At 41.4% G+C, this 21,947-nt stretch overlaps 1 protein-coding gene across 1 annotated transcript in view; it reads right to left on the bottom strand.

The window, feature by feature from the left end:
• The window catches only part of LOC126088115 (uncharacterized), a 44,914-nt gene that overhangs the window by 7,825 nt on the left and 15,142 nt on the right, over positions 1–21,947 (bottom strand). The window contains exons 2-5 of the mRNA XM_049906214.1: positions 19,975–20,102; positions 18,834–18,923; positions 17,689–17,781; positions 2,015–2,134 (exon numbers count right to left, since the gene is read on the bottom strand). Of these exons, the coding sequence (XP_049762171.1) occupies positions 2,015–2,134; positions 17,689–17,781; positions 18,834–18,923; positions 19,975–20,102 (431 nt within the window). The remainder of the gene's footprint in view (positions 1–2,014; positions 2,135–17,688; positions 17,782–18,833; positions 18,924–19,974; positions 20,103–21,947) is intronic.

Raw genomic sequence — 21,947 nt, 5'->3', positions numbered from 1 at the left:
CAAGGAGTATGACGATCATGTTTCACGACGGCAGTGGCGTTTTTCAACAAGATAATGCGCCATGTCTAAAGTCTTGAGTGTTATGGAATGTTTCAAGGAACATAATGGCGTGTTACAATTGATGTGCTGGCTCCCAACTCGCCATATCTGAACCCGGCCGAGCCAACACCGACTCAAAGGAAGGCCTCGGCGCTTGTTGGTGACGTCACGTCAGATAGGCAGGGAGAACGCAAGGTCTGTTGCTGGCAGAAACGCCTGGGCGTGCTTATCACTATAAATCTCTTATTTTTGGACAAAACGTTTGGTATTCTTTTGGATTCTGCAGTTTTATTTAGATGAAAGATTTTCTTACTATCGTAAAGCTACAAATGATCATAGTTCTGTATTACTGAATCCTGTCGAAGAAAACAGATCAATACGAGAAGATGCTTTGCCCCATTTTACATTTAAGAAACTATTTACTTGATCCATTTTGTTATCGAAACTTACCCCAACCCCCTTACAATGGACTCGTTTCATTTATTTATTTATTTTCGTTCGACATAGTCACTGGAAATGTGAACTAATCTACATGTATAAATGTCCCAACTGTTGCCAGTCATTAGATTACAGTCGTTTTCAACGAAAGGAATTCTAAACAGGGAACAAAATAGCTTCATACATAGAAAATGTTGCTGAGCTTAAACTTTTTTAAACACGCACATTAGGAAAGATAAATATTCCCCTCTTGCAACTGAAAGGAGAAAGTTTGTAAGATAAAAAATTATTTAATAAAACAAGTGTCTTTTGCCTCTTCTCCTGTCCCCCACCCCCTCCCCCAACGCGTACAATCGCAAGATATTTCATTAACATTCGGTGCTCCTCACCCCATAGTCAACCAAGGTACCTAAAGAAGAGCAGCAATATTTTTACAGTTTCTTGTAAAAGCAACCCAGTACAAACGTAACTTCCTCAGATTTATAAATAAGGTAAATATGCACGCGTTCTGTTGCTGCTGGACCATGAAGCTGTTTTTGTATGTCAATCCTTAAAACAGGTGGAAATTTAAGTTCAGGAGTACACTGTTAAGGAGTGTAATGAATTGGACAATTAATTAATTGCAGAAATCTCTCAGAACAATGTGTGTGTGTGTGTGTGTGTGTGTGTGTGTGTGTGTGTGTGCGTGTGTGTGGTCAGTTCCCTCCAGCGACCAACCGAAGTCTCATTGCTTCCAGTCTGCGCCGCTACTGTTATCCATGCCAAAGGCGGCCATACCGGGTATTAGGTAAGTGTTCATTACGTTCTGACCGATCAGTGCATTTAATATACGGGAAATTTTAAAGCCACACTATAACGGCTTCTTCCTTAACACTCAGCCTTTCACTGTTTGCTGGAAGAACTCTTAGTGCCATCGAAAAGTAGAACCCTGTTGTATATAGGATCATTGACATAGATGCTGATCAGGGTGGGTGACATCGTGTCCTGGTATAAGTGGTAGTTATTTACCACCTATTCAGGGATGATGCTGAGAAAGGGCACATAAATAAATACTAAATATTAATTATAAACTTACAATTTAAAGGCATGATACTATCCACGAGAATGGACGCAGATAAACGAAATGAACTTCGAAATAATTCACGTGACAGTTTTTCGGTCTTCGGAAACTGTCTGCGACCTCTCAGAATATAAGGCTGTCCTCATGCCTACTACCTCGTCAGAGGTCCCTATATAATGGAAGCCAGGTGTGGATAAACATCTAAACAGTAATTACCTGTTACACGTGTTACCTCCACTAACAAGCTAGAGAATGATACAAGGTTAATAAATGAATTACTTCCTGCTTAAATATTTATACTTGGCATTTGCTGTATAAAGTAGACACCATAAACTTGGTACCGAACAATATTACAGCTTAAGTGTATCCTATTTTTAGGTACGTTTCACTGTACCAGTCATTTACTGCTGATACAACTGCTTTTTATTCAACAATTTTCTAGAAATAGTTATCCTGGCAATAGCAGTCGGTACTAACCTCTCTCGAACTGGGTGCTGCGTGTTCCTCTGTCTTAATCTGGGTCAACGTATCTGACTGGGAGGAGCTCTCCACAGGTTCCTGATGAGGCATACGTGTTGATTCGGCTTCTGATGGTTGCTGGAACATACAGGCAGAGGAAGTTCAGTCTGGAACGTTTTATTTATATTTTCCCCATAAGCAATTTATGTTAAGTACATGTTACACCGCAGATGCAATATCTTCTTTAAGGTTTCTCCAGCGCTAAGCCAAGTACAACTAGGGTAATTTGCCGTGTAGCGATCAGAGAGAGTGTACTGAACAATATGGCACACTCTCTTGAGAGAGGCCTGAATTGTTGATTCAGCATTGTAACTTCTTTGAGGAGAGATCACAACATCGTTCTGACAACATATCAAGATGCTGCAAGATTGAGTAGATATTCCCGAAGAACACGTTTGAGCACAGTAACTTAGTAGAAAAACCGAACTGAAGCCCTAGAAGCAACTGTTCTGACACCGAAGTGTGAAGAAGGATGCTGGCAAGACTAGAAAATGGGGACACATGAGATCATCCTCAGTAAGACAACGTCATTGCCCCGGATGGACAGGCTTCAAAGCCCACATCCGTTTCAGTTACAATAAACCAGCGATGATACCAGCCTACACAGGCCACCATCTGTGATTTACTGCCTATCATTCGGCAGGTGTCTACTTTCAGGATTGCTGCTTGCCCGGTATGTTGAACCTGGTCGCTGTGAGCTGTCAACATCTCATCCATCTTAAGTCTTCAGAGCTTTTATTTTAAGTAGGCTGTTTAGGTTTTTATGTTGATAACGCCATGTAGCGCTCTATATGAAAATCACTGACTGCAGTGTGTAGTCTGTGGCTGGTTTGCATTGTTGGAATTTGCTATTTTAGTGTTGGGCAGTTGGTTGTTAACAGCGCGTACCGTTGCGCAGTTGGAGGTGAGCTGCCAGCAGTGGTGGATGAGGGGAGAGTGATGGAGTTTTGAGAGCGGATGATCTGGACGTGTGTCCGTCAGAGAAAGTTTTAGGACTGGATGTCATGAACATACATACATACATACATACATATAAAACACTATTAAGGTAAATACATTGTTTGAAAGAATGGCCCTGACTAACAATAACCTCTACCTTTTATGAATCACTTAACTCAAAAATCGTTACTATAACTACTGCAATACAGCGAGCGCCAATACTGCCAGCTAAATAAAAGATTCTAATTACTGATATGCATATTTAGCATTATATATATATAGTTTTATTTCATGACATCCAGTCTTACAAATTTACTCTGATGGACACGTCCAGATCATCCGCTCTCAAAACTAAGCCGTCTCACTCCCCACATCCACCACTGCTGTCGGCTCACCTCCAACTGCACAACGCTACGCGCAAGGTTACTAAATAATAAGGTTGGGCAGTAAGCGCTCTGCTCTGCCATTGGCTGGCCTAGTGACGTCAGCGTGGAAGCAAGCGCTCACAAGCAGACGACACGGCATGCGCGTTTACGTCAAGTTTTTGGCAGAAGATTTTGTTTATACCAGAAATGAAATGTCTAAACTGCTTTTCTGCTGCTAAAATATTACAGTTAAAACTGATGAGTTATATTCTTTCGCAGCTTATGCCTCACACATCGGTAAAATGTCAGATCACAACCACACTGACACACACTTGAAATTCGAATCCTCGGCTCAAATAAATCAGAAACTATTCATTTAATCGCATTGAAATGAATTTACTTAAGAGCTCGAAGTTACACACACTTTTTTGTAAGAACAGCATTCCTTCTTTCTAAAGCCGCTATAGTATTCGTCAAAGTAACTTTATCTGTGTCTGAAAAAAACTCATCTGTACATGTGCTCTTATTATGATGTTTCTTATTTGGTGACAGCTTTTCCAGAGATTTCTTATGTAGTTCTCGTTTCTTATACCGTTTGGTTCTGTCTTCTGTTGCGGGTGACACTGACAGTCGCACTACTGCACGGCAAATTTCACAAAGGAACTGCATCTGGCTTGAGCATTGTTTTTCGGGGCAAATTAAGCAATTCGCACTGTAAATCCCGTAAGTAATCTGTTTCTGCGAAATGGCGAGAACATATTCTTGCAAGCGCAACATTTACACTGTCTTTCCTACAACATTTCGACAACCACAGTTTTTGTAATGTTTCATTACGCGGGAAACTGTGATACATTATGTCAGTTCCCTTTGTGCTCCAGTTGTAGGAAAAACAGGTCTTTACAGCACAGCCTGGCATTGTAAAAATTAATTTTCTCACTCACATGTAGATTCTCCAATAATAATTTCACAGGACGAACCATAAACTATAGAGCTGGCGAACACAATGTTGATTCCGCTGTCCACTATCGCTAACTATTTCAGTTCCGAATCAAATATCAATTACAGCAAAAACCGTTAACACTCCCGAATTCCGAATGTTTCCGCTGTTGACTGAGTACCTCAGAAGAAAGAACTGAATCAAAATACTCCTTCAAACACAAAACACAAGAAAAACAATCACACACAATTCGAACTGTGTACTGTTTGGCACAGCTGCTTCCACCGTGACGTCATGCGCACAACTGAGAAAACGTTGCTTTCTGCGCATAACTTTCTGCGCCCCCCTGGCTACGCGCTGTTCACATCCAACTGCCCAACACTGCAACAGCGAATATTACAACAATGCAAAGCAACCACGGATTACACACCGCACAGCCCATGATTTTCATACAGAGCGCTACATGACGTTACCAACATAAAAACCTAAACAGCCTACTTACCGTAGCTCTGGCTTGCTGAGTGCCGAGGTCGTGGTGTTGTGTGCACTGTCAACCTGTTGCTGTATCCATGATCTGCAGTAAAGGCTGCCGACCTCTATTTGCATCTCTGAGCAGATACCAGCCCCCATAGCCTCTGGTGGAGAGGTCGTGACGTAATTGTTCATAACTGACTCACGTGCAGATTTACTCGAGTTTGCCCTATCACACCCCTTTGCCATCCATGAGAGTGCCTGCCCTAGCAGTAAGCACTGTGCAAGTCATGTCTGCCCTGTATGGATTAGCGTTATTAGATGAGCTTTAGCTGTGGAGATAATGGCCTCGAAACCTGTCGTGTACGAGTCGGCATGTTCCAAGGCTGTGTACTACATCCAATGTCTCGCTATGGATGCAGAGAAGATTTAGCTGTAACATGTGTGTCCTATTAATGCTGTTTCAGTAGTGCACAGAGCGCCAACTGGTCTTCACCACCGTACTCCAAGCTTTGCTGTCCCGCAGCTTTAAGGGTCTTACCCCAGACCACTATGTATGGAGAAAGATATGAACTTCAGTAATTTCTAATGATGTTCGGGACAGTGTCTACCAAATGCTATTCCAGATTTTACCCTCTGCATGTCAAGGTACTTACCTGAGCCATGGCGACGGCTCTTTGTCGATTCTTCACAGCCTTGTGTAGTCATGTGTGCGTATGGCGCCCAATTTCCTTCTGTGTATCGATTCCCCGTGTGAAAAAACGTCTCTGGCGGTGCACCGAGGAGGCGGCTGTACGCAGAGGGCGACAGTACGTCAAGAGCAAGCGAACAGCTGGGTATGGTGGACCAGCAGCCCGGATACCAGCGGCAGCTGTGTTTCTCAGGTGCTTGTTTTGGTCACGGCCTTAGCGTTTCTCACCTGCTGCAATTTTTGGGGGGAGAGCACCCCGTTATATCACATCTATTAGTCTTGACGTCCCTTTGTTTGTGATTCGGGCGTTTCAGTGGTGTGCGTGACTGGATATTTAACGCTGTCCTGACAATATTCAACTTTCCTTCGCCTTTTGCACCTCCGATGCGCAGTGGTCTTATTACTAGAGCTTCTGGCTTTGCCTGGTCTTGGTGGCTTCTTGATGGGCTGGATTTGATGTGATCATTAATTGAGCCCCACTTTTTATTTGTTATTTTTAAAAAATTGCGTTTTGTGCCTTTCAGGGCCACTCTAAGGGCCGTTTTCTGCGTTATTTGTTGCATGTGTAATTTGGTCTCTGAAGTCCAGCTACAGTAGATTTAAATATTTTATGTCTAACACATATGAAGTGAACACAGTTACATTAAATGTATTTTTATTGTATGGATGATTACTTTGAAGATTGCCCTCTTTTATTTAAATGTTTGTGTCCACCCTTTTTAATAAGAGTTTCGTTAATTTTAGTCCTTCAATATTCTTTACACAATTTTGTGATGTAATTGGGACAGTTTTCTTACAGATGGCTACGTGAAATTCTGAACTGGAACGTCTAATAAGCCACATGACCACCCGATTCTAAAGTCAGTTCAATTTACTAGTCATTTTCTGCTGCTGGTTATTTTAGCAATTGCGTCTATTTTTTATGTGCAGGGGTGGATTTATACCTTATATGTCTAATTGCAAATTGCGTTATAGATTTCCTTGCTTGAAGTTTTGCGTAAGCAGCTAATGGGCGTGAGAATTTGTTTAATTGCAGTTCTGGAGAGGTAAGCTCCTTCGTTCTTGCGTTATGGTAATATACGCCAACAAACCGCTTGGTGTCTTGACAGTTATCAGCTGTATTTGTCTCTGCGCCTCTGATTGTAATTGTGACTAGCAAGTTTATTAAAGCTTGAGGCTGCCTTTAATTCTCGCGTTCGCATTTCTCGAATAGAAATTTTTGTTACGCGAGTTAAAGGTAAGTTGCTACTCTACGCACTCTTTGATATTTTCTTGTAAGGGTTTCACTTATAATTGTTAAATCACTTGTTTGGCACTCATTTATTGCCTTTTGTTAACAGCACAGAGCTAACTCACCTAGCTGCCGACTTCTTTGAGCGTAACCGGCGCGGGGACCCGTTAAGGTCACGCGCCGTCGTCTTGCGTCGTCATATGGAGGATTCACCGAGGCATAGTAGTTCAGGCCGTCTGTTGGAGCGAGCAACTTAAGTTCTCTTTTATATTTTACGCCATGTATTCTTATTCAAAATTTTATCCCTTCCCTCAAAACATCTTGCTTAACAGAATATTATATTTACGTAACAGCTTTCTCTGAACCATTAGGGATTCATCATTTATTTGAAGGAGTTTCTTTTAACTGGCTTTAGCCTGAACTGCAATTTTATTGCTTTCACCTATCTTCTAGAGCAGGGCTTAACAACTGTCCGGTTTTGAGCGCGAGTACTCGCGTCTGCTCAGGCACATGCTCGCGAGCAGGTGCAAGGTCGCGGAGTAGGGAGGGAGGGGAAATGCGCGCGCACGTTTGAATGTAATCTCGCGTTCGTAGCAGATTTCACTAGCCATCTGAATGCTTTGAACATTTTACTACAAGGTAAAGATCTGCTAATTACTCAATTTCATAGATCGAATACGAGCTTTTGAAATGAAATTGACACTTTGGGTGAGTCAGCTGGAAACAGTAAACCTAGCTCATTTTCCTAAATTATCATCCATGCAAGATGTTCACAAAGACTGAACGTTATTCACATAGTTTAGTTGATCAGCGCTTTCAAGATCTGACAGCACTAGACAGTGATTTTGATCTGTTCTCTCCATATTCAGCGAATATTTAAGAGAGTCGTCCTGAGCTGCAGCAAGAAATTATTGACTTGCAGTGTGACAGAGGATACAGAGACAAATTTCAGAACAAGAAAAACATTTTGGAATTCTACAGACACTTCCCTCAGGATAGATTTCCTCGTTTGCACAAACTGGCGGCTACAATAATATCAATGTTCGGTTCCACGTATATTTGAATAACTGTTCTCTGCAATGAAATTTAACAAAGCGCTTCTGAGAAACGCATTGTCTGATCGAAACTTAAACTGCACGCTGCGCCTAAAATGCACGAGAACAATTACTCCTAACATAGACGCAATTGTAAAGGGCAAAAGTACAAGATAACCGATAATCCCACACTTCAGTGACATCTTTTATTGTGTAACAGTTCACAAATTAATGCGAATGTAGAGGCATACACTATGCTAATAAAATTTTGTGGCATGTGTACATTCTCCTTTATGTGTTTCATTTGTCGCAGTAATAATTTGTGATATCCCTGCAGGTCCCCCCATGAACCATGGACCTTGCCGTTGGTGGGGAGGCTAGCGTGCCTCAGTTATACAGATAGCCGTACCGTAGGTACAACCACAACGGAGGGGTATCTGTTGAGAGGCCAGACAAACGTGTGGTTCCTGAAGAGGGGCAGCAGCCTTTTCAGTAGTTGCAGGGGCAACAGTCTGGATGATTGACTGATCTGGCCTTGCAACACTAACCAAAACGGCTTTGCTGTGCTGGTACTGCGAACGGCTGAAAGCAAGGGCAAACTACGGCCGTAATTTTTCCCGAGGGCATGCAGCTTTACTGTATGATTAAATGATGATGGAGTCTTCTTGGGTAAAATATTCCGGAGGTAAAATAGTCTCCCATTCGGATATCCGGGCAGGGACTACTCAAGAGGATGCCGTTATCAGGAGAAAGAAAACTGGCGTTCTACGTACCGGAGCGTGGAATGTCAGATCCCTTAATCGGGCAGGTAGGTTAGAAAATTTAAAAAGGGAAATGGATAGGTTAAAGTTAGATATAGTGGGAATTAGTGAAGTTCGGTGGCAGGAGGAACAAGACTTCTGTTCAGGTGACTACAGGGTTATAAACAAAGTCAAATAGGGGTAATGCAGGAGTAGGTTTAATAATGAATACGAAAATAGGAAAGCGGGTAAGCTACTACAAACAGCATAGTGAACGCATTATTGTGGCCAAGATAGATACGAAGCCCACACCTACTACAGTAGTACAAGTTTATATGCCAACTAGCTCTGCAGATGACGAAGAAATTGAAGAAATGTATGATGAAGTAAAAGAAATTATTCAGATAGTGAAGGGAGACGAAAATTTAATAGTGATGGGTGACGAATTCGTGTGTAGGAAAAGGGAGAGAAGGAAACATAGGTGAAAATGGATTGGGGCTAAGAAATGAAAGAGGATGCCGCCTGGTAGAATTTTGCACAGAGCACAACTTAATCATAGCTAACACTTGGTTTAAGAATCATGATAGAAGGTTGTATACATGGAAGAACCCTGGAGATACTAAAAGTTATCAGATAGATTATATAATGGTAAGACAGATTTAGGAACCAGGTTTTAAATTGTAAGACATTTCCAGGGGCAGATGTGGACTGACCACAATCTATTGGTTATGACCTGTAGATTAAAACTGAAGAAACTGCAAAAAGGTGGGAATTTAAGGAGATGGGCCCTGGATAAACTGAAAGAACCAGAGGTTGTACAGAGTTTCAGGGAGAGCATAAGGGAACAATTGACAGGAATGGGGGAAAGAAATACAGTAGAAGAAGAATGGGTAGCTTTGAGGGATGAAGTAGTGAAGGCAGCAGAGGATCAAGTAGGTAAAAAGACGAGGGCTAATAGAAATCCGTGGGTAACAGAAGAAATATTGAATTTAATTGATGAAAGGAGAAAATATAAAAATGCAGTTAATGAAGCAGGCAAAAAGGAATACAAACGTCTCAAAAATGAGATCGACAGGAAGTGCAAAATGGCTAAGCAGGCATGGCTAGAGGACAAATGTAAGGATGTAGAGGCTTATCTCACTAGGGGTAAGATAGATACTGCCTACAGGAAAATTAAAGAGACCTTTGGAGAAAAGAGAACTACTTGTATGAATATCAAGAGCTCAGATGGGAACCCAGTTCTAAGCAAAGAAGGGAAAGCAGAAAGGCGGATGGAGTATATAGAGGGTCTATACAAGGGTGATGTACTTGAGGACAATATTATGGAAATGGAAGAGGATGTAGATGAAGATGAAATGGGAGATACGATACTGCGTGAAGAGTTTGACAGAGCACTGAAAGACCTGAGTCGAAACAAGGCCCCCGGAGTAGACAACATTCCATTAGAACTACTGACGGCATTGGGAGGGCCAGTCCTGACAAAACTCTACCATCTGGTGAGCAAGATGTATGAGACAGGTGAAATACCCTCAGACTTCAAGAAGAATATAATAATTCCAATCCCAAAGAAAGCAGGTGTTGACATGTGAAAATTACCGAGTAATCAGTTTAATAAGCCACAGCTGCAAAATACTAACACGAATTCTTTACAGACGAATGGGAAAGCTAGTACAAGCCGACCTCGGGGAAGATCAGTTTGGATTCCGTAGAAATATTGGAACACGTGAGGCAATACTGACCTTACGACTTATCTTAGAAGAAAGATTAAGGAAAGACAAACCTACATTTCTAGCATTTGTAGACTTAGATAAATCTTTTGACAATGTTGACTGGAATACTCTCTTTCACATTCTAAAGGTGGCAGGGGTAAAATACAGGGAGCGAAAAGCTATTTACAATTTGTACAGAAACCAGATGGCAGTTTTAAGAGTCGAGGGACATGAAAGGGAAGCAGTGGTTGGGAAGGGAGTAAGACAGGGTTGTAGCCTATCCCCGATGTTATTCAATCTGTATATTGAGCAAGCAGTAAAGGAAACAAAAGAAAAATTCGGAGTAGGTATTAAAATCCATGGAGAAGAAATAAAAACAGGTTCGCCGATGACATTGTAATTCTATCGGAGACAGCAAAGGACTTTGAAGAGCAGTTGAACGGAATGGATGGTGTCTTGAAGGGAGGACATAAGATGAACATCAACAAAAGAAAAACGAGGATAATGTAATGTAGTCGAATTAAGTCGGGTGATGTTGAGGGTGTTAGATTAGGAAATGAGACACTAAAAGTAGTAAAGGAGTTTTGCTATTTGGGGAGCAAAATAACTGATGGTCGAAGTAGAGGATATAAGATGTAGTCTGGCAATGGCAAGGAAAGCGTTTCTGAAGAAGAGAAATTTGCTAACATCGAGTATAGATTTAAGTGTCAGGAAGTCTTTTCTGAAAATATTTGTATGGAGTGTAGCCATGTATGGAAGTGAAACATGGACGGTAAATAGTTTGGACAAGAAGAGAATAGAAGCTTTCGAAATGTGGTGCTACAGAAGAATGCTGAAGATTAGACGGGTAGACCGCATAACTAATGAGGAAGTATTGAATAGGATTGGGGAGAAGTTTGTGGCACAACTTGACCAGAAGAAGGGATCGGTTGGTAGGACATGTTCTGAGGCATCAAGGGATCACCAATTTAGTATTGGAGGGCAGCGTGGAGGGTAAAAATCGTAGGGGGAGACCAAGAGATGAATACACTAAGCAGATTCAGAAGGATGTAGGTTGCAGTAGGTACTGGGAGATGAAGAATCTTGCACAGGATAGAATAGCATCGAGAGCTGCATCAAACCAGTCTCAGGACTGAAGACCACAACAACGACATCCCTGCAGGTGGCCGCGGATTTACATTGACTGGCGGCAGCTGTTGTGTGCCCCACGTGACTTTCCCCACTCGCCGCTCTGGTCCGGTAGTGGGGGTAGCGTGCTCGCGCTGCTCTGTGCTCGCGCCTTGCTGCTCACAGCTTGCTCCCGCGAGCACGTATGTTGTGAAGCCCTGTACTAGAGGCACTTTAGTGTAATTTTAAAACATCACAAAAAGGAAGAAACATTCTGCTTTAGCAGTATGTTCGCTTCTTTTATTGGTATAAGGCACTGTTAATGCTACTATGAAATAACTTGTTACCTTATGTGAAATTACTGACTGCACTATAAATTGTAAAAGTTTCTGCGATTAGCAGCTTAGCTTTGTCTAGTGCAGACAATGTGTGAATAGGTTCAGAGGCCTCATTCTTATTTTCTTAACGTGAAATGCCACTATTTTGTGTATATCTGTTACACATTTTTGCCCTTTGGCTGTTTGTTACGAGCGAGTGATCATTACTGTGTTTAACATGGTTTTATTTGCATAAATGTAATCAAACGACAAATGACATTACTGCAGGTTGCCCTCTTTCCATGTTGTATGAACGGGTTAACAGTTTTTTAACAGAAATGGTATCCACACATTTCTGAAAATAGCGAGGGCATTTGTTAAGCTCAGTTAACTTGACAGCTGAAGTGTCCAGGTTGCTGACAAAGACAATACACAGAAGTACGGAAAAGAAAAATCTAGGAGCTGCGAGATTATCTTTCCAGAATGTAAGCTGATGGTCAAGGAGTAATCAGCAGTTTTTACGTCATGGTTGATAGTGGAAACAAGGCTCAAGGAAAGGCTAGACTCGTTCCTAGGATTTACTGATCTCGAAATGTGTTTGAAAAGGCAGAGTGGTGCTAGATATTCGAAATTATGACGGTAGGAGTAAGCCATAGGGAAAGACGTAATACACTATATGTACAAGAACCAACAGGGAACATTACGAATGGAAGACCAGGAATTGAGTGCTCTAATTAAGGAGGATGACGGATTTGGGTTGGAAAAAAATTGATTGTGTCTTCATTTACAGAGCAATCTGTTGTGGATAAGTTATCTTGATCGCAGCACTAGAAATAAAATAAAATATGGAAATCTTGACTCGCAGCTACATCCCCTTTCAGACGTTTGGGCAATCGTGATGGGTACTTCTTTCAGAGCTGTAATAGATAAAGGTCTAGATGGTCAAGATAATCAAATAATAGATAATCCAGCAGTTAAGTTGGCTCTATCCAAAATATACTTGATGCTAGGCTTCATTGCTTACTGAAGAGGAAATGTGAAACTTTTGAGGATGGAAAACGACTAAGAGGAAGAAAGGCGACCTTACTCTTCAAGCAATTCATTCTCTTCAGTTGTATTGTTTGAGAGAGTGTGAGGTGTGCTGTGTTGGCAAAATTTCTCTTACAAGCTATCCACCACCAAGAAACGCACCGTCTGTGCCTGGACGAGTATTGGTGTTACGTCCATCGGAATAAATGCAACATTCACGTTAACACACCGTCAGAACCTGTTAAGAATATTTAGACCACATTCAGGTTTTTTGCAAACCATGAACTACTGGGTAAGTGTGATGGAAAAATAGGGTGTGAAAGGTATCAATTTGATAGAAAGGTTTGAATTAGATGTTGAAGTACATTGTGTGGACTGGAAGTACTAAAAATAAATGCAGTTTTCTATTTCATGGAGGGAAATACTAGCAGAACTGAAGTACTAAATAGAGTTTGTGTGACTGCAAATGTGTGTCCTGTAAAATCATTTTACACCATCGATCGGAGCGTGATTAACGCCTGTTCTATGAATAAAGACCAGATGGAGTAGAAAGGGAGAGAAGAGATACTCTGAGGGTAAGGGTCACTATGAAGAATTTTAGAACAGAGGAAGGTTATTAAATGCTGAAATATATGATTTGAATCCTTGAACTACATTTTCTCTGGTTTACATTCTTTGAAGTAGTACTGATTGGGCTTAACAATTTAACCAGTGCAACTCAAATTATATTAGATGCGTGTTTACAAATTTAACATCGGATGTGCTCCGCCTAAGGGTATTAGTCGACCATAATAATATTGCACCTGGGAATGAGAAGGCGTCAGTCGGCTTATATTGATTCAGTACGTAATCGGGATTGACATTATGCACACCTGATCTGGAACCATTAACAGATTCATTTTCTTAGTCACCATTGTACTTATTTACCGTAAAATCACCAAGTGTTTCCGGTAATGGCCAAGTGCAATAATATCGAGGTTGACTAGTTACAGTTAACTAGTGTTGACATAAACGAATCGCATACGATTCTTTTGTTTTGTGGTGTTCGTTAACTGCTCTCGTGTACAGTTAAGTACACTTTGACGACAGTAAGGACACTCCTGTTTTTGTAATAAACAGAAGTTCTAAAATTTGGATAAATTCAGTGCAATGCCTATACTGAACAGAATACACAGTATCTGGCTACAATATTTGAGGACGAATATAGGATCACGTCATTTGAGACTATAGGTCAATGGAGGAACTAGCTGAATTTTGAGTTCTGGGAAATACCGAAGTATCTAAAGGAACTATTGTGACGAATTCCTAATTATTACTGTGTTCAGATGATTATTCAGGTAGTGGGACTTCAGCGGCGTGGTTATCGGCGCCCGTACAAATTACGAATATCTTCACCTTCCAGTCTCGCCAGTACCTGAATGAAATGATGACAACACCCAGTTCCTGGTGGAAGAAAATCCCAACCCTGCCGGGAATTAAACCCGGGACACCTCGATTCAGAGGCAACACTACCACTAGACAATGAGCTGAGAACTCTTGTTGAGAGTCCTTACGAAGTACAGACACCAGTAGACGCACTTCCCAGATTTCAGCCACTAAGTCTGAGCGCTTTACAAACGTTCGGCATACCTCTAAGGTCTGTTCAAAAAAATTCCGGGACTATGTGCACAAAATTTTTCTGTGCTTACTTTTTAGTTATTGTACATGGTTTCCTTCGAAATACTCTCTTCCACAATTGATACATCGCTCGCAACACCGTTTCGACTTCCGGAATAAGTCTTGGTACGCGTGTTGCTGGATTGCGCGAAGCGCCGTCTGAATTTTCTCTCTTCCATCGTCGCAAATCTTCGTCTTTTCAACGGGATTTTCAACTTTGGAAATCAAGGTGGTCTGTAGGTGCCAGGTCCTGTAGAGTACGGACGATGAGTCAGCATAGCGATTTCGATTTTTGTGCAGTAGTCTCGCACCAACAGGGTGGAATTTGCGGGTGAGTTATCGTAATGCAAGAGCCATGGACTGTCTCGCCACATTTCATGCCGTTTCCTTATTTTCTCACATGCGTCGCAACGCGTCCCGATAGTACTATATATTGACAGTCTGGCCCTGTGGCACGAATTCATGATGAAACTAATCCTTCGAAGTCAAACTATCAGCATGGCTTTGACGTCTGACGTTTGACCTGACCTGACGAGCTCTCCCAACTCATAGGTTGGTCTCATCATAACCGTAGACCCATGTCTCGTCACCAGTTATGATTGTCTTGAGGAATATCATTTCCGCGATCCAAAAGCTCTTCACAGATTGCGAGGCGAATGTCTCGTCTTGAGACGTGGGACGAAATTGGCCGCAAAACGATGCTTTCCAATATGTTGTGTCAGACTTAACGACACGATCCAACTGAAATGTTACACTCTTCTTAGATTGGCACACACAATTTCGTTTATGTTCCTGATATGAACGTCGTCGGTAGACGTCAAAGGGCGAGGGTTATCTTTTAACTTCTGTCCGGTCATTTTTAAACCGTGTTAACCATAATACCGAGGACGGCTTAATCGCTCATTACCGTATACGTCCTGCTTCGTTTGATGTATCTGTAGACTTTTCTTGAGTTACACGCAAAATTAATGCAGACTCTAGAGTATCACTTCATAACGTGTAACGCCAACCGTGATACGACGGTTCGAAATTTTTTTCCAGCAATGTGCTGTTACTTACCACTACAATAATGTTAAACGGTGTACTTCGTAGTATTTTATTAAACGTTATGAATCATTATCAGAGACTTGCACCAGGCGAACGGTCTACCCGACGGGAGGCCCTAGCCACACGACATTTCCATTTTCCATTATCAGAGAAACTCAGTTGAAAATAAATTATTGCTTCGGCCTGTGAGAGCGCAGCATTTTAAACATCGTTGATCTATTAGCGTTCCGTGATGTTTAACAAACTAGTTTATTCCGTGACCCCACTAATGATTTTCTTCTTATAGTAGACACAACTAAGGACGTATTTTAAAAGGTGTACTATTGTTAAATAACGACAGCCGCCATTGCTGCGAAATATCAGAAAATATTAATTTTTGCCAGTGTGCGCTCTTATAAGAAGCTCAATATATGCTATAATAGTTTAGCACTGAGAAGAATGGTTTTATGAAATAACTTATCTTAAAATAAATTGCTGTCATTTCTGAAGTGATTCTCATGCTCATCTTTCCTCTCCTAGTTATTACGATACGAAGTGCAAGCAAACAGAGGACTTTAATTCTAGGTAGTACTGTGCGATCCCAATTTAATAACACGGTCTTTTGGAATGACCACCGCGCGGGATTAGCCGAGCGGTCTAGGCGCTGTAGTCATGGACTGTGCGGCTGGTCCCGGCGGAGGTTCGAGTCCTCCCTCGGGTATGGATGTGCGTGTTTGTCCTTAGGGTAATTTAGTTTTAGTGTGTAAGGTTAGGGTCTGATGACCTTAGCAGTTAAGTCACATAAGATTTCATACACTTTTGTTATGACCAGGTTCTCTCTTGTGAGGAGCAAAGAAGTGTGGAACTTGCCCTACCGACAGATATCATAGTTGTTCCGAATCGTATCCGTCTGTCTTGCTTTTCAGTAACAGCGTCAAGAATTTTTTCAGAGCTACGTTACGATGGAGATCTAGGAAAGCTGTTTCTTACCCTGGCTGCTAAGAAGAACTGTAACTTTAGGTGCCCTCGATTGCACTCCGGAGACGTCACGCATTACTGCAATAATAATTTACTCTTTTTCAGCCAAGACAGAAGATCCACAGCACTTAATATTTTATTTTTGATGGAGTCAGTTGCAGTTTTCATATTCAAAATTAACACCAGAGGACAGATTTATTTAAATCATTAAAACTAGGAAGGATAGAGTACCTGGTAAGAGTAGGGAATAGTAGCTACAATGAATTTTGCAGCGGAAAGTTTCGAGGCTGCTTGTCCTTTTTGTTCTTATCAGGAATACTTAATTTTTCCTAGTGGCTAAGGGAGCGTCATTAGAACACGTTGCTCCCCTAACTCTGCCACCCGAAAATTCGCCTGCTGTGCGACACAGCGTTCTACTTCATACGCGCTTACGAGTAACTGAGACATAACAATGAAACTTCTGGCAATTACACATTAAACGTAGGCATGTGCAGGGATGCCAATTTTATTTCGCTCCAACATACCATTGGCGCTATTTCTCCTAATTCCGACAGTTACGTTATACATTGCCATGCTGCACACTACAATTGTGTCCCACAGTGGGAGAGGATTGCAACTTGAGTCAGGAAGCGGGGAAGCTCAAATGGCTCTGAGCACTATGGGACTTAACATCTGAGGTCATCAGTCCCCTAGAACTTAGAACTCCTTAAACGTGACTAACCTTATGACATCATACACATCCATGCCCGAGGCAGGATTCGAACCTGCGACCTTAGTGGTCGCGTGGTTACAGATTGTAGCGCCTAGAACCTCTTGGCCACACCGGCCGGCGAAGCGGGGAAGTCTACCGAGTAATATACATGACTCAACCAATATTATAGAACAGAAAATTCGGAAGCATTGCTTTTCCGTACGAACTCTTTGTTATTAGGATGCCTACCAAGGGAGAGAAATTTCTGCTAAACCAACATATCAAGGGACGAAGACCGGAAATTGCTAATATTATGAAGAACTCTGCCAGGATATATACAGCCGCTTGCGGTGAATGTACATGTTATTTAGCTCAGTTAAATTCTTCGAGTGTGTCTTACTGTTTCAGGTCATTTGAAACCTCTTTATTGCGGTTGTTTAAGTTCTCGTGTGTCAGTCACCAGTAAATTTATCTATGGCCCGTTACATTTTCATCGAGGACTAAGAAGAACGGTAATTTGACAAATAACGAGAGCACTATATTTGGGAACTGAATTATTTTGCAGAATTAGTTTCCTTAAAACTTGTCTAGAACCTAGGCACGCAGCGCCATATTTGTACGTCCCAAGATGGTATCACCAACTGAAATGCCATTATATTGGAAGCACATTTTTGGAAGGGGGGAGTTTTTTAGTAAGGTTACGTTACCTACCTGATCAGCTCTCATCGGTACGATTCCAAGTAGTTGCGCTGCGCTGTTCACGATGTTGAAGGGCCACGTGTTCATCAACCTCTGCAAGGGGACCTGCAGCAGAAATTTAACGTTTGTGTCACATAGGAATTGACTATAGTGGTTCATATACCAGAAACCATTTTAGTGTTTACTAGATAACAATCTGATGAGAGTAAGTTACCTAGAAGCCGTTTCTCTCCGCACACCTGGGCGCTGACGCATATTGAACTCAAGTGCCATATTGGCAGGTACTGAGAGTGCAGCCGCTTGACTTGTCATCGAGGTCTTGGGGCAGAGTATTTAACTAATTAAAATGTCATAGGTCCTAGGTTACATATCGGCCACTGCTCAACTTATCAGTACTGACGGCTGAAGGGTTTCTGCCTAAATAGTGATCCTTCTGCCAGCGGCCATGTCCCTGAGGGTGGAGAACCAGATTGAGGCTCAAGGCACTGTAGCCCTTGGCGTGGGGAAACTGCCCCTAAACTGGGGTATACAGGAGGCAACGGGAAATAAATGCTTTTTCAGATTCCACATTACTTAAGACATTGTTCCACAGCAGCGTATTTAAATCATCGCACTATTAGCTACCATGTCTGATTAATTACATACTCACATGAATGTAAAATCAGAGTAAGTGATGCATACAACCATGTATTCTCACATGCATTTGCTGTTAGAAGCAAAATGGTATCTAATGACTTATTTATGCAATAAAATAATTGATGTACACAGAAATAATGACTGCGAACATTATACTCAAAATCGTTGCACAGTGCAGGGAAGCTGCGTTGTAGACGTTCTCTTCTATTTACCGTTCCACTGGAGACACTAGTAGCGTCAAATATGTATTGTACCTTTGGAAAGATCTGCTGCAAGACCCTCGAGGGGAAAATGCATCCTTTTGGCAATTCGGTGCATCTATTCTTTTTCTTTTGCGCAGTGACATACTGTTAGTAGGGCATTGCTGAGGATAACGTTGTGAGGCAATTTTCAGCTCTTACCATGTCCTGTCTCGCAGTTTTAGTTACGTGATACTTCACCCCACCAGGTTACAGCTTTCCATGACAGTCTTACACAATTTCAGGAAGTTGTTCGTGGATACTGCTAGAGGAGTAACTTACACCTTCGTTGACACACTGGGTGCGAATATTTCCCATTGTTGAAGTCTGAAGTTGTTCCAGGTTGTTGCGCTGTGTTTCAAGCCAGCTCACCTGTGGAAAACATAGAATTCTTCAGATACTTAACACTTACCATCACATTAACAATCATTTGTTTATCAGCCAGTGATGTTTTTACAGTCCCCTGCTCTTTCCAGTGCCAAGAGCTAAGATCTAAATATGTATCTAAATATGTACCAACTGATATACAGCCTGTATTACTTCATTCTATTATATATCGTCTCCCTCTCCCCCCCCCCCCGCCCACACACAATCTCTTATTTTCAGTTATAGTAGTTGTCCACAGGACTGGCAACCGTAATTTTCCCCAAATCTCAAATATCTAATTAACGCCAATTAATTGTTAACGTAACGACCGCACATTTACTTTATTAATTTTACCCTTTTCTCAAAATTAATTTTCACCAATTTAATTTGCATTTTTCCTTTCATTTAGATGTAACCCTTTCCTTCCTCTTTACCGACAAACTTCGGTGACGATTGCTTTTCCCAAATTTCCATTAGGTGCACGCGGTTTAATTTTCACTGACATTAAGGTCGATAAGTGAGGGGGAGGTTACACTATCATACCTGTCATATGACTGCAGTATATGGTACCACTGTGATTGGGGTGTAGCTGAATGCTCTCTTCAACACATTCATATTATTACAAGAGAATCTATTAGAAAGTACTGAACAGAAATTAAGGCAAGTAGTACTGTTACGAGCGTGCACGTAATTGAAGCGCAACAAACTTTAGGTGAGAGGTATCCGTCAATGGCAAGTCTCATGGGAGGCACAAGTGTTGAACAAACAGAAACCAAGTTAAAATATGTCACTTAAGTACAAGTGACAACATTTTAAATATTTTCATCTCTCTTTAATGTACACATTTCTGAGACGTTAGCGAACATCAACTTCCCATGTTTAGGAACCCAGCAGTACTTTTGATAATTAGTTCCTTGAAAAATCAATTTTGAAGCAATTCTTCATTCAAACTATCGAAAATACTTAGAGAAATTTAAGCTTCATTGGAGCAGGACCCTGAATCAGACTTTACTTTGAACAAATTTGTAGTAGTCTCTCCTAGCGTTTACAGCCTTACCAGTGCCCTGTTGTCCGGAATCTGGACGTCGAGGTACGTTTCTGCGACAGAAGCTCCGGTCCTGATGACAACCAGCATCGTAACTATAGGCATCATGAGGTACCACGCGAAAGGTACTGGCTGACGATCTGAAACAATTTGTGACATTGCCACTTGTTTTATTCTTGAAGTTTGTAATTTTAGATTAACCCCACAACATGGGGCACAATGCAGAGCTGATACATGAAAGAAGTGTTACTAGGTCTGTGGTCATAATGTTATGACTGATCAGTGTATGCAGATATAGCTGTAGATGTGCCCACTGAACGTATACTTTCAGGCCATGATAATTTAACCACCTAACAAAAGCACGTACTGAACTCTAATGCTGAACATTAATTGCCAGGCTGATCTCATCTTTGTAAAATTTTATTTTTGTGGTATGTTACATTCTATCTCTTAAGAAACCGAAAACTAAGGTGTTAAAGGAATGCCTTCCAGAAGACCTAGAAGGCTACTGCTCCATAAACTTATCGAGACATGAAACGAAGGGGGACAGTTGTGTTTCTTTGGGCGTGAAGGTTTGTTTCAGATATCATTGTCAGCTTTTCCTAATTCTGTGTGGAGATGGTGTCTCACAGCTCTACAATATTTAAAGGTGTCATTCAATTTCTAAGAGCTGCTAATGAATACGTTCGAAAGGGTACAGTACCGCCCGACATTGAAAATAGGTACAACATTCTTCGTTATTCGTGTCAGAACATTTTTTCTAATAATAACTCAATTTCGGTTAATACACCGAAGCCGGATACCAGTGTAGGAAAGAATGACTAATCGATCACATGTGCACTTCCACTAAATAAATCCCTACATCCAATTTGGTGGGATTTGCGAAATTAATGAATGTATGGTCGTCTGCTAACCACAGATAGTGAATGCGCAATATATGATCATCTTTGAGACGGTCCTTTGGTCACCTTTGGTGGAACCAAAGAGATGAAATTTACCTGAGCTTTGAGCACCTGAAGTGTGGCTGACAAATACGGTAGCATGGTGCTCCCCCACCTTGGCGGAGGTGCGAGATCGGCCATGTTTCAGCACTCTGCCGCTGGATCTAGTGTTGGTAAGACCTGTCTTACGTGTGCTCCGTAAAGAAGAGTAAAGAAAGAAGAGTGGAGACATGGTATGCATGTGAAATATTCAAGAGTAGTTTGGAATAATAATTTCTCTATTTCAGAAACTTTTGTGGGGAGAATTAAATGTCAGGCAGGTAATATTAAGGGGATCGTAGTAATCTCCGGAAGTGACAAACGGTCACAATGAAACCACGTGTAGCAACAAGTTTAAATACTTCCGAGTGCTTAAGCTGAATTACTAGCGTGTGTACTATAAGTTGGAAATATTTAAGAAATAGCGTGTGCAGTCTAAGTGTGAGGTATAGCGGAAGATCCAGCATCCTATCCAGGAAGTGCACTGTAGCGTTAAATAATTACGAGACCATAAGATCGAGAATCACCAATGTAAAGGCATGCCCTCTGGGCGGAGTTTCTCATGTGTAATTGTTTTAGAAATATGTAATGGTGTGTTTAGGTTATAGAATTTATCGGAATAAAAAGTTAGTGAAAAGAAAAAGATTGGTGGCCTTTTCCTTCGAATAGTATGTTGTCATGATATCCATAATTTATAAAGTGTGCGCCATTCATATTCAGTGCGATGGCCACGTTTTGTTCAAAGCCGTTGGGTAAGAAAGAAAATGTATTGCCAGTGCCTAGTGAACAGTCAGATTTGTGTAAATTACTAACAGCCAGATGTGCGTTATCCGTTGCGTAATATTCAAACAGGAGAATAATTTGTAACTTACTTGTGAGTACTAGAGCTCATGTTACTTGATAAATAAGAATGAATCCACTCGCTTGGCAGACCACTCATCTTGCAGGCCTGACTGCTTGACGCCACAGTATGAGCAAGGCATGTGTGTGCCTCTCACGTTTACA

This window comes from Schistocerca cancellata, chromosome 6 (assembly GCF_023864275.1).
Source record: "Schistocerca cancellata isolate TAMUIC-IGC-003103 chromosome 6, iqSchCanc2.1, whole genome shotgun sequence".
NCBI lineage: Eukaryota > Metazoa > Arthropoda > Insecta > Orthoptera > Acrididae > Schistocerca > Schistocerca cancellata.
Note: the sequence above shows the minus strand (reverse complement) of the source record. Positions and strands in the feature narration are given on the sequence as shown.